The sequence below is a fragment of the Gobio gobio genome, assembly GCF_949357685.1.
Source record: "Gobio gobio genome assembly, chromosome: 18".
NCBI lineage: Eukaryota > Metazoa > Chordata > Actinopteri > Cypriniformes > Gobionidae > Gobio > Gobio gobio.
This window is the reverse complement of record NC_137111.1, coordinates 46,861,057-46,873,299: the sequence shown is the minus strand read 5'-3', so window position 1 is coordinate 46,873,299 and position 12,243 is coordinate 46,861,057. Positions and strand designations below refer to the sequence as shown.

The window sequence follows — 12,243 nt, the reverse complement described above, 5'->3', positions numbered from 1 at the left end:
GTTACTTAGTATCCAGACTTCGGAATGTTTCCCTGCAACATTCTCACCGCTCCTTCAGAAATGTATCAGTCTAGTGTGGCTCCATATTCTATTTAGCTTTGATTTAACAGCATTTGTGACTCTCCTAGCAGGCACAATTACCAGACTAGACCGGCCTTTTCTACTTCATCATGCTTTTTTTATGACTGTTGCACATGTGGCACATCTGGCGCTCTGCCTGAATCATTACTTACTTTTTATGTTCCACTCGCCGTCGCCATGGAAACTGCTGCATGTTTGGCAGCGAGCCTTTGAAGGAGAGCGAGAGCTACAGAGAGGATTGCGAGCTCTCAGGAATTGGCCTACACCCAGTGTAATCATGGCGGGGAACTGAAATGAGGCTTTTGGCAGCACACCAGGTTTCAGAGAACAAAGATGTGAGCCACTAATGTTGGCTGCAGAGCCTGCTTGGCATCCTTTGCCATTTCCCAGCAGCCCCTGCCACGGCCGCCTGCCAAGCCGCCCTCCCTCCCTTCCCCTCCCACCCCTGCTGGGACTGCAAAGAGGATCTGAATAAAGAAAGAGACTTGTTTTTCTCCCAGCTCCTCTGCTCCAATGACATCACCTCTGCAGCCTCCAGCCCCCAGATTCCAGACGCCGAGCACATTTTTTTCTGCTCCTCTCTCAGGCCCTCCATTTTGACTAAATTCCTCCATTTTATAATTGCTCTTCTACCTCCCCGATGTCACGAAATGTTTGCCGTTTGCACCGGCAAAGTGAGAGTGCTCCAGTGTTTTTTTTTTGTCAGTCTAACGTATGTGGTTCATTACAACCAGATGGATATATGCCTTACTGTTCATAGTAATTTATTAGTAATTCGTTATTCATAAATATTTATTAGTATTTAATTGGTAATTTATCAAAGAAAATCAGTTTTGTGTGCGCTGTGAAATCTATTAATCGCTATTAATGGCTTCTAACTCAAGTTTGTGTGTGTGTGTGTGTGTGTGTGTGTATATCTTAGTCCTGTCAAATCAATGAATTGCATCTTGCATAAGTTTGTAAATATAGAATGCACACACACACACACACACACACACACACACACACACGTATATAGAATAAATACACACATATATAGAATATATATATATATATATACACACACACACACACACACACACACACATATAGAATATATACACACACACACACAGAATATATATACACACATACACACATATATAGAATATATATACACACACAAACACGCATATATAGAAGATATATATATATATATATATATATATACACACACAAATATATAGAATATATATACACACACAAACACGCATATATAGAAGAGATATATATATATATATATATATATATATACACACACACAAATATATAGAATATATACACAGACACACACACACACATATAGAATATACATACACACACACACACACACATATTGAATATATATACACACACACACACACACACACACACACACACACACATATAGAATATATATACACACACACACACACACACACATGTATATAGAATATATATATATACACACACACACATAGAATATATATATAAACACACACACACACATATATGTATATAGAATATATATATACACACACACACATATAGAATATAAATATTATATACACACACACACACACATAGAAAATATATATACACACACACACACACAGAATATATATAGAATATATACACACACACACACATAGAATATATATATATATATATATATATATATATATATATATATATATATACACACACACACACACATTCTATATTTACTAACTTATGCTAGATGCGATTAATCGCGGTTATCTATATATTTATGTATATCTTAGTCCTTTCAAATCGATTAATGGCATCTAACATAAGTTTGTAAATATATATAACACACACACACACACACACACACACACACACACACATACATGTCTATAGTCTGTTATATATATATATATATACAAACACAATATATTTATTTTATCAAAAGAATAAAGAATATATCAATACACAATATGTACGGATTGCTGCTGTAAGTCACTTAAAGCGTATATGCTAAATGCATACATTATAACACAGTACAGTAGTGGGGTAGTATGCAAATAATTCAGGCTATTTCTGGCTGTTTTGCGAGTGCACATTCTCCTCTTTGTGAAATCAATGCTGAATGAATGTAACATTTAAGTGTGTGCAATGAATACTTTATGTACAGCATGCACAGACTGAAGCCGTGTTCGTAATCACACAACTGAGGTTGCACAACAGACTCGTAACGCGCAACAAAAACATTCTCAGTTGAATTTGTGAGCTAGGCAGAGAAAAAATAGCAACACAGTAAACAGGATGTCGCTTGTCAGCGGGGCTATCCTGGTGAGCGCAGGGGTTGCCATGGTTACCATTTCCTGAGAAATTTACAGCCAATCAACAGAAGGAAAAGAGATTTTACAGACTGGCTGCACTTGGAAACGCTGGGTAGAGTAACATTGTGTCAGTGGGTTCACCTGACACACTTCGCTGAACCCAGAAGCACGACACACACTCGTTTTATAGTCCAGGCTAGTGTTGTTTTATGCCGCCTGCGTCTCTGTAAACGCGTCTGGCTCGGTTTCCCAGACCTCAAATGAACACTAGCAGCAGTTTTAATGATGCTTCAAAGATGAGAAGATATGTGACCTTATATAACAATATCAATATTTGATTTGTGTTGTTTTCATGTACAGTACCACGTCCTTGAACATCTGTACGAGTTATATAACGTAGTAAATGGGCCACCTCATGGAGGGAGACAGACTAAATACAAACACACACACGAGGTAAATGCACAACACTGATGATGAATAAAGCATGGCCTACTTAAAACAAAACAAAACCACTGAAATGCTCTTTTTTTTTTAAGCTTAGACGCCAGGAGCCTTGCAATGCGCTTCCCTTCCGATGTGTTGGTTTAATGAGGCAGTGCTTCAGAAGTGCTGAGTCATGATCAGTGTTTCTCAACTGGTTTTGCTTCAGGACGTGGAATTTTATTTTGAACTCATGTGTTGAGCAACACTGCAAATCATACAGAGGTAAACCGAACGCTGAAATGTTTTATTTTACCTGGATTGATTCAATCAAAAAGTGGCTAAATTATTTATACGAGCCAAGACTGGTCAAGTTTATTATATTTAAATGGCATATTTTATAAGGTGGTGGTGACCCAATATAGCACCAAAATTGTAAATCATAATAAGAAGTATTGAATGATTGACCTCGCCAAACACATTGTGGTCGACACAAACCTATATATCTCGCAATTCTGACTTTATATCTCGCAATTCTGACTTTATAACTCGCAATTCTGACTTTATATCTCGCAATTCTGACTTTATAACTCGCAATTCTGACTTTATAACTCGCAATTCTGACTTTATATCTCGCAATTCTGACTTTATATCTCGCAATTCTGACTTTACAACTCACAATTCTGACTTTATAACTCGCAATTCTGACTTTATATCACGCAATTCTGACTTTATATCACGCAATTCTGACTTTATAACTCGCAATTCTGACTTTATATCACGCAATTCTGACTTTATATCACGCAATTCTGACTTTATATCTCGCAATTCTGACTTTATAACTCGCAAGTCTGACTTTAACTCGCAAGTCTGACTTTATATCTCGCAATTCTGACTTTATAACCTGCAAGTCTGACTTTATAACCTGCAAGTCTGACTTTATAACCTGCAAGTCTGACTTTATAACTCAAGTCTGACTTTACCTCACAATTCTGACTTTATATCTTGCAATTCTGAATTTATATCTCGCAAGTCTGACTTTATAACTCGCAATTCTGACTTTATATCACGCAATTCTGACTTTATAACTCACAATTCTGACTTTATATCACGCAATTCTGAATTTATATCTCGCAAGTCTGACTTTATAACTCACAATTCTGACTTTATAACTCACAATTCTGACTTTACAACTCATAATTCTGACTTTATAACTCGCAATTCTGTGAAAAAAGTCTGAATTGTGAGAAGTTGCAATTGCCTTTTTTATTTTTTATTCTGTGGCAGAAACAAGCTTCCATACAAACCCTGTTTATCCTTTGTGTGTATTTTTTCCAGTGTATTTCGCTTTCCCAACTATGCATGATTATATAAGCATTTCTATTATTTCCATTCAGCTTTGTTTTTTTGACTGAACCGATCTGTGACCCATTTTTGAGTCACGACCGCCAGTTGAGAGCCACTGATATAACAAAAACAACATGACCTTGAGTGACACGTTCATGTGAAATCCGATCGGCCTGCTCAGAATGCAAAGGGTAAGGAATTAGTCGTCAGGCCGGAAAGAAAAGACGGTATTTACAGTTTCTCGGGTACAAAACACGCCCTAGTGCTGCAATTCCTTTAGGAGGGTTGATCATACGCCCTGGCTGCGAGCCAACAGATTTGATGTTCGTTGAGAAGGGCGAGGCAAGCTGTGGGTACGTGACTAAACATCTTACTTCCTCTTTCTAACGTCACGAGGGCTTGCACAAACACATCCTGCCTTGTGTCTGCAGATTTCAGACGCATTGCTTCACCCAAAGAGCCCTGAAGCTGCACTCATTTGGAACGGATCCAAAACAAAAGGGAAGGACCTGCAAAGCCATTTGTTGGTTCTTCTCACACTGTGGACATTATGTACTCAGTAACCAGACACGATCACATGGGTATAACCATAAAAACGAGAGATGGGGGGGGTTGATTTGATGTCAAGTTTGTGTGTGTATAGTGTGGCATAAATGAAAGTGTAAATATTTTGAGCAGGAGGAGTATGACAAATAGAATATGTAGATTCTTAATATTATGATGTTTACACAACCGAAGGCTGTAGGAAAATGGCTTAGTAGTGGAATGTAGGGGATCTCCAGAAAAAGCCAGACATATTTTTTTTGTGACTATTTTTAATGCATGAGCAGACACAAGCTGATCATAGATTAGATTTCAATTTCTAATAATAATACAAAATAGTAAATTAAAAATAACATTTAATTATAAAATTACATAGTTTTAATTTGCATGTCTATCAGGCACTGTATAAACAAATAAATAATACACAAATAAATAACCACACCTTTTCCATGTTTTTTCCCCCCAGTCGTTTGTGATTTAATGGATATTTTATAGAGCAGTTTCTAGTAGATTACAAAATATCCGCTGCAAACTACTTTTTTTTTTTTTTTTTTTACACCATTTCATTAATTTCCATGTAAAATCGCAATTCCCTCATATTTCCATTGATCCCGGGATTCGCTTGAAAAAATGTAAAGGTGACCGACGGCTCCCCAGAATTTGCCTGATTTGCATATATCGTCCGCGTACGTCAGCGAGTCTAAACAAAAACTTTCGACTTCGAATGGGCTCCAACGCGGGGCGATGATATCGAAAGCGCTTTTCGCATATTTCCCACTTCTCGCCGTCGCAGCTCTGGCCTCGATTCAAATATAGTTGAATAAAGGAGAAGAGGGGAGGGGCGCCGAGAGAGCGCCGTCAGCGCGCATGCGCCGGAGGGGGAGTTCTGTCGAAGAATCAAGTAAATAGAGTCAGAGCGGGGCGGCCGGTGACGTCACTGCTCCACATTGAGCTCCAGCCTGGCCGCGGTAGTAGTGAGTGAGATAGATCGCGCGCACGTCGTAGTAAAGCGCACGCTACTATGAAGTTCTGTTTGTAACTTAATTATTACTTGTGTGAGCGCGAGAGGAGCCTACCGATTTTTCCCAGAGCATCCGCGGACGTTTCAAAGAGGATTGCGCTTGATTTCGGAGGGTTTTCACCAAAAAGAGCGATGTCGTCCGCGGCGGTTGCTGCTTCGAGGAGGCAGTCGTGTTATTTATGTGACTTGCCCCGCATGCCGTGGGCTATGATCTGGGATTTTACCGAACCCGTTTGCAGAGGATGTGTGAACTACGAAGGAGCCGACAGAATCGAGTTTGTCATTGAAACCGCTCGCCAGCTCAAAAGAGCCCATGGATTTCAGGACGGCAGACCGGCGGGACCGGGCAAACCGTTGTCGGGGAAGGACATCCAGGCGTTGAATCACGCGTCGGGAGACCCGGGCTCGCGCCCGCCGCAGCCCCTTGACCGCTACCCGCTCTCCTCCGACCGTCCGCCCAGGCTGGGAGCCGAATACCAGTCCGCGCGGCATGCCAACGGCATCCCGGTCCCGAACGGATTCTCAAAACCGGACGATCCACCGGAGCTCAACCGCCAGAGTCCGAACCCGCGCAGGACTAGCGGCGTGCCGCCCAATCTAGTGCCTTTGGTGAACGGCAGCATGGCGCACGCGATCAACGGCAGACCGGGACAGATGTCTGGTCTCAGCCCTGCTGACCTCGGCGGAAATAAGCGGCCAGCCTCGGTCTCCAGCACGGAGCACGACAAGGACAAGCACCGACCGGACAGCATGACTCCGGACATCAGCGAAAACCACAAGACCCGGGCGGACGACTGGATCACCAAGAACAAAACGGTCCGGGAACTAATGACGCTCAACCCGTACGACAGCAGATATAAGAAGGAGCACATGCAGCAGAGAGTCATGTACGAGACGAATGCTCCTGCTTCCAAATCAGGTATGTGTAGATAAATATATATCTGCAGATTTACGATTTGTATTGGTAGGCTATACGATATCTTGCATTCAGGGAATGTCATATTTTCAATCTTGTATGGTAAAATATGTGTGTATCTATAAAATGTTGGTTTGTTCAAACGGTCAAATATGGACAAAACCAACCGTTGGCTTTTAAAATGCAATTCAAAATTTAAACCAACGGTTGACAAACTGAACCGTTGGGTTTAAAAAATGTAATTTCAAAATTTAAACCAACGGTTGACAAACTGAACCGTTGGGTTTAAAAAATGTAATTTCAAAATTTAAACCAACGGTTGACAAACTGAACCGTTGGGTTTAAACATTTAAACCAACGGTTAACAAACCCAACCGTTGGTTTAAAAAAATGTTTTTAAAAATGTAAACCAACGGTTGGATTTGTCCATATTTGACCGTTGAAACAACAACCCAGCGTTTTTTACAGTGTATATTTATATATATATATATATATATAGTTGCTTAGACTATGTAATATTTTGAATTCAGGAAATGCCACGTTTTCAATCTTGCATAGTGAAATGTGTGTATAAATAGTCAATTTATATAGAGGCCTGTATAACATCTAGCTGCATACAGTAGACTGCTACTATAGTCTGTTAAATGGTCTGCTTTGAATGGGAGCACTATGGCATGAGTCAGCTGCGAGAAAATTTCCGCTGATCAAAGCTCAACATGTATTTGCATGTGGTGCATTTGCAGTCAGCCTCATTGTTACGTCTGGCACTACAATGCATCACTGCGTCTGCTACATTGTTGTTGCATAAAGACGCTTTGTGCGAGTATAGTGCAGCCCATTCATGCACACTCATGCTTTTTTGCAGATCGAGGCAAACATCCCAAGAATCTGAAGAGAAAAGCCTCGCCGGAGCCGGATGGGGAGGGCAGCGGCGGGAAGATGAACGGAGAAGGACAGTGGCTCCCAGCGGTGGCTGAAGGGGGTTTGAAAATGGCCCCGGTGCAGCCGCCAAGCTTCTCCTCCCCACCCTCCACGATATCCCCGCACCCTCGCACCACGCCACCGGAGCCCACCGCGGCCACCGCAGCCGCCACTCAGAACGGACATTCCCCCATGGCCGCACTCATCATGGCCGCCGATAACGCCGGCGGCAACAGCTCGCCCAAGGACGCCAACCAGGTCCACTCGACGACGCGCAGAAACAGCAGCAGCCCGTTATCGCCCAACCAACGGCGGCTGGCGCAGGGCGCGGGCACGCCTCACGTGCCGGGCATGGATCCGGGGCATCCTCAGAGCATTCCGGACTCCTCGGTTCCCAGCAGCATCCCGCTGTGCTGCACGCTTTGCCACGAAAGGCTGGAGGACACACACTTTGTGCAATGCCCTTCGGTGCCGTCACACAAGTTCTGCTTCCCGTGTTCCCGGGAGAGCATCAAGCAACAGGGCGCGACTGGTGAGGTGTACTGTCCGAGCGGCGAGAAATGCCCCCTGGTGGGCTCTAACGTACCGTGGGCTTTCATGCAAGGTGAAATCGCCACCATTCTCGCTGGAGACGTCAAAGTAAAAAAGGAGAGGGACCCTTGATTTCAGACCCCCCCTCCCTCTTTTTTTTTGTTGAAAATCTTCAAAAATATTGGTCTATATAAATATATAAATATGAATATCACACGCATACATCCAGACAGAAACTAATGGACTTGTACATAATGGACATAAGGGACATGCATACTTCGTAAACATTGCTGTACATTTTTTGATTTTTGAATACATTGTGTTTCTATATTTTTTGAAGATAAAAGGTATGTACTCATTATAACGGACTACGTTCTTCTTTGTCGATGTTTAACGATTTCTTGATGTACTTTTAGGTATGGTGGCAGTTCCTGTTAAACGTAGAATGTGACTAATGCAACTCTACGAGCACTTGGCAAACATTGGAAAACGCTTCTAGCTGTACTTGTATGCACTTGTTTAAAATTGCCAAATACATTTTCTGATCTTGTATTAACGGAGAGTCTCTGCTTGCTTCTTCTGAGGGTCTGAGCGCTGGAGCTTTTGGTTTGGGCAAACGTCCAACGCACGCCGTCCTCTCGGTTGGGCTGATCGGTTATTCGTTTATTTTATCATATAGTTAATATATAACACTTCTCTCTGGAGGAACATGTGCACTGACATTTAAATCATTACTGGGTCGTGTTTGAGTGTGTTAGGTAGGAGGGCTTTGTGCATTGTGTGTTGCAGGAAATTGCCTCGTCAGACATGGGTGGAGTTGAATGAAAATAGTGTGTGTGTGTGTGTGTGTTGACTAATGCTGAAAAACCCTACCATCTGTGTACGTCACATCAGTTACTCAAATGGCTTTTCCACTTGAATCGTATAAACCTTATATTTTGCGACGTTGCACAACAAGAGCAGTGCAACAATGGGTTAGGCATGAGTATAAATCTCTCCCAACACGTGCAGAGCCTCCACAGAAATGCGACGAAGCTTGTTCGCCGGTCACATGCTCAACTCATGAGTCCCTGAATCACGGCCCCCTCTTGTTTATCTCGACTATGGCATTTTAACATGCTATCGGTTTAGGTTTTGCATACAGGGTGTTTTTTAAAATCTCAACCAATGCATGCAAAATAATGGCGTACGTGAATATAAATCTCTCCTCACACGTGTGCTCAGAGACCCAAAATATATGCGATGAATGCGGTAGCTTGTCAACATCTTGACTGTAGTATTTTAACATGATTGCATCATGCATGTAATCCATTTAAATTTAGCATAGAGGGTTTTTTTGTTTGAATTAGCATGTTAAAATATCAAGCAATGCATTCGTTTATAGCCGTTTTAAATGCATGCGTCATATTTTACTGTGCAATATCAGTTGCATAACAAGAGCACAATGCAATGAAGTGGATTGGCGTACATGGGTATAAATCTCACAGCACGTGCCTTAAATGCGGGAGCTTGTAAAACAACACATGCTCACTGTGTGTATTTCCTACTCACTGTCCTTAGTTTACTCTTGTTTGTTATCTTGATAGTATCTTAACATGGTATGCATGTTATCCGTTTTTGCTGTGTTTAGTGTTTTGAATCAGAACGTTAAAAAAAATTAACCAATGCATTAATTTAAAGCTGTTTTAAATGAATGCGTCATATTTTACTGTGCAATATCAATTGCATAAGAGCACAATGCAATGAAGTGGTTTGGCGTACATGAGTATAAATCTCCCAACACGTGCCTTAAATGCGGTAGCTTGTAAAACAACACATGCTCACTGTGTGTATTTCCTACCCACTGTCCTTAGTTTACTCTTGTTTGTTATCTTGACTATAGTATCTTAACATGGTATGCATGTTATCCGTTTTTGCTGTGTTTTGTGTTTTGAATTAGCATGTTAAAATAGCAACCAATGCATTCATTTATAGCCGTTTTAAATGCATGAGTCATATTTTATTGTGCAATATCAATGCAAGCGGTTGCATAACAGGAGCATTGCAAAAATGCAATTGGCGAACATGAGTATAAATCCCACATGCACAGAGCCTCAAAAGATAAGCGATGAGTAGTTTAACGTTATGTTGATTTATGTTTGAATTAGCTTCTTAAAAATAATGCATTCATGATTTGATTGCAGTTTTAAGTGTGTGAAAGCACACCCTGCAAATGAGCAGGAATAATGCTAGGAAGATTGCAGATTTACGTGCGTCATATTTCAGTGTGCAATATCAATTCAAGCGGTTACATAACAGGAGCAGAAATGCAATGGATTGGCGTACATGAATATAAATCTCCTCACATGCACAGAGCCTCAAAATGAATGCGACGAGCGCGGTTTAAGTTTTGTATTTTATGTTTGAAATGGTTTACAATGCATTCATTTATAGCAGTTTTAAATGCATGTATGCGTCATATTTTACTGTGCAATATCAATTGCATAACAAGTGGATTGGCATACATGAGTATAAATCTCTCCCAACACGTGCAGAGCCTCAAAAGAAATGCGACGAATGCGGGAGCTTGTAAAACAACACATGGTCACATGCTCTGGAATAGCCGGGTCTCCTGCATCTTTTTGTATGGCATGCATGTTATCTGTGTTTTTTGTCTGAATTAGCATGTGCATGACCTCATGCAGTTGATCTGAAAGGGTTGCAAAAAGCACAATGAGTATTACTGGATGCTCCATATTCCTTCAACAGTAACATCTCTCGACCCGAATGAAACCTCAAGTAAGGTCAATTTCGAGATGCATCAACGCCATTAGTGGTTTCAGCAAGGGCTGTTCCTGGAAGTGCACGCTCGGATAACAAACCGCTCATTATCTAGTGCAGGATTATTAGGAATGCGCAGATGAAGCCGTACAGTCTCCACCACAGATGGATGTTGTAATTGGAACGGCAGAGGGGAGATCATGCAGCCCTGACTCGTCGAGGCATGCCGAATTAGGAAGATGAGAAATGGGGAGCGTGAAGCATTGGGAAAGTCTCAAAATAACTTGTGGCGATCTCAGCTGCGGTCTGGCCCGTGGAAATATTTTCCGCGGCTTGCAACTTTGAGAGATAAACAGCTGCTCGTGTCTTTGATCAGCTCTTGCGTGAGTGTTGACGTGACCTTTGCTCTCCTCTCTCGGCCTGTGCGTTGAGTTTCCTTCCACTCATGTTGCTTCATTATTATCGGTGTTCTTTGTGCAAGTAAACAGAACTAAAGTGCCGGCGTCAATCTAATCAACTTTTAATGCAATTAGCATCTTGGGATTGTTTGTTCTGCGGTGATATTGTAATGCATTGAGCGCTGGAAAAAGTCTCAACTCATATTTTCACTTGGGCTTTTTTGGGGTTTACTTACTTCCCAAAAGATTAGGGATGCAGAGATATGAACGTTTTGGCCGATACCGATAACCGATAATGTTTTATATTTAAAGGCCGGTAAACGATAATGTTTTATATTTAAAGGCCGGTAAACGATAATGTTTTATATTTGAAAGCCGAAAACCGATATATTGGCCGATAAATCTAAATCCAAATTTGATTATGATTTTTTTGAGAGCCTGATTACAAAAATAAAAGTCTCACTATTAAAAGCCACATCCCAAGCACACAATTATGATGTTCTCATTATAATTTTAGACTTGCACTGCGCATGTTGCCCTTAATCATATTTTCCTTTTTTGAAATGTTTCCAATCATATTTCAAGCAATGCAAAACTACCATTGTGAACATCTGAAGTGTCTAATGATCCATTATTTATCAGCTTTAAGATATCGGCTAAATTTCATATTGGACTGATAATAATAACATTAAAAATGAACATATATCGGCTGATATATATACCGATACAGTGGCGGTATATCGTTCAAAATTTTTACTTACTTCCCAAAACATGAGTATGGATGCACCGATATGAACATTTTGGCCGATACCGATAATTTTTTATATTTGAAAGCCGATAACCGATATATTGGCCGATAAATCTAAATCCAAATTTGAATATGGTTTTTGAGAGCCTGATTACAAAAACAAAAGTCTCACCATTAAAAGCCACATCCCAAACACACAATTATGATGTTCTGATTATAATTGTATGCCGATA

General features: G+C 40.9%; 1 protein-coding gene across 1 annotated transcript; it reads left to right on the top strand.

Moving 5' to 3' along the window:
* The first annotated feature begins 4,873 nt into the window (after positions 1-4,873).
* irf2bp2a (interferon regulatory factor 2 binding protein 2a) lies at positions 4,874-8,661 on the top strand. Its single transcript, XM_079843682.1, has 2 exons — positions 4,874-6,655; positions 7,518-8,661. Exons 1-2 carry the CDS (start codon positions 5,869-5,871, stop codon positions 8,234-8,236), a joined length of 1,506 nt encoding a protein of 501 aa, XP_079699808.1. The 5' UTR covers positions 4,874-5,868; the 3' UTR covers positions 8,237-8,661.
* The last annotated feature ends 3,582 nt before the right edge of the window (positions 8,662-12,243 follow it).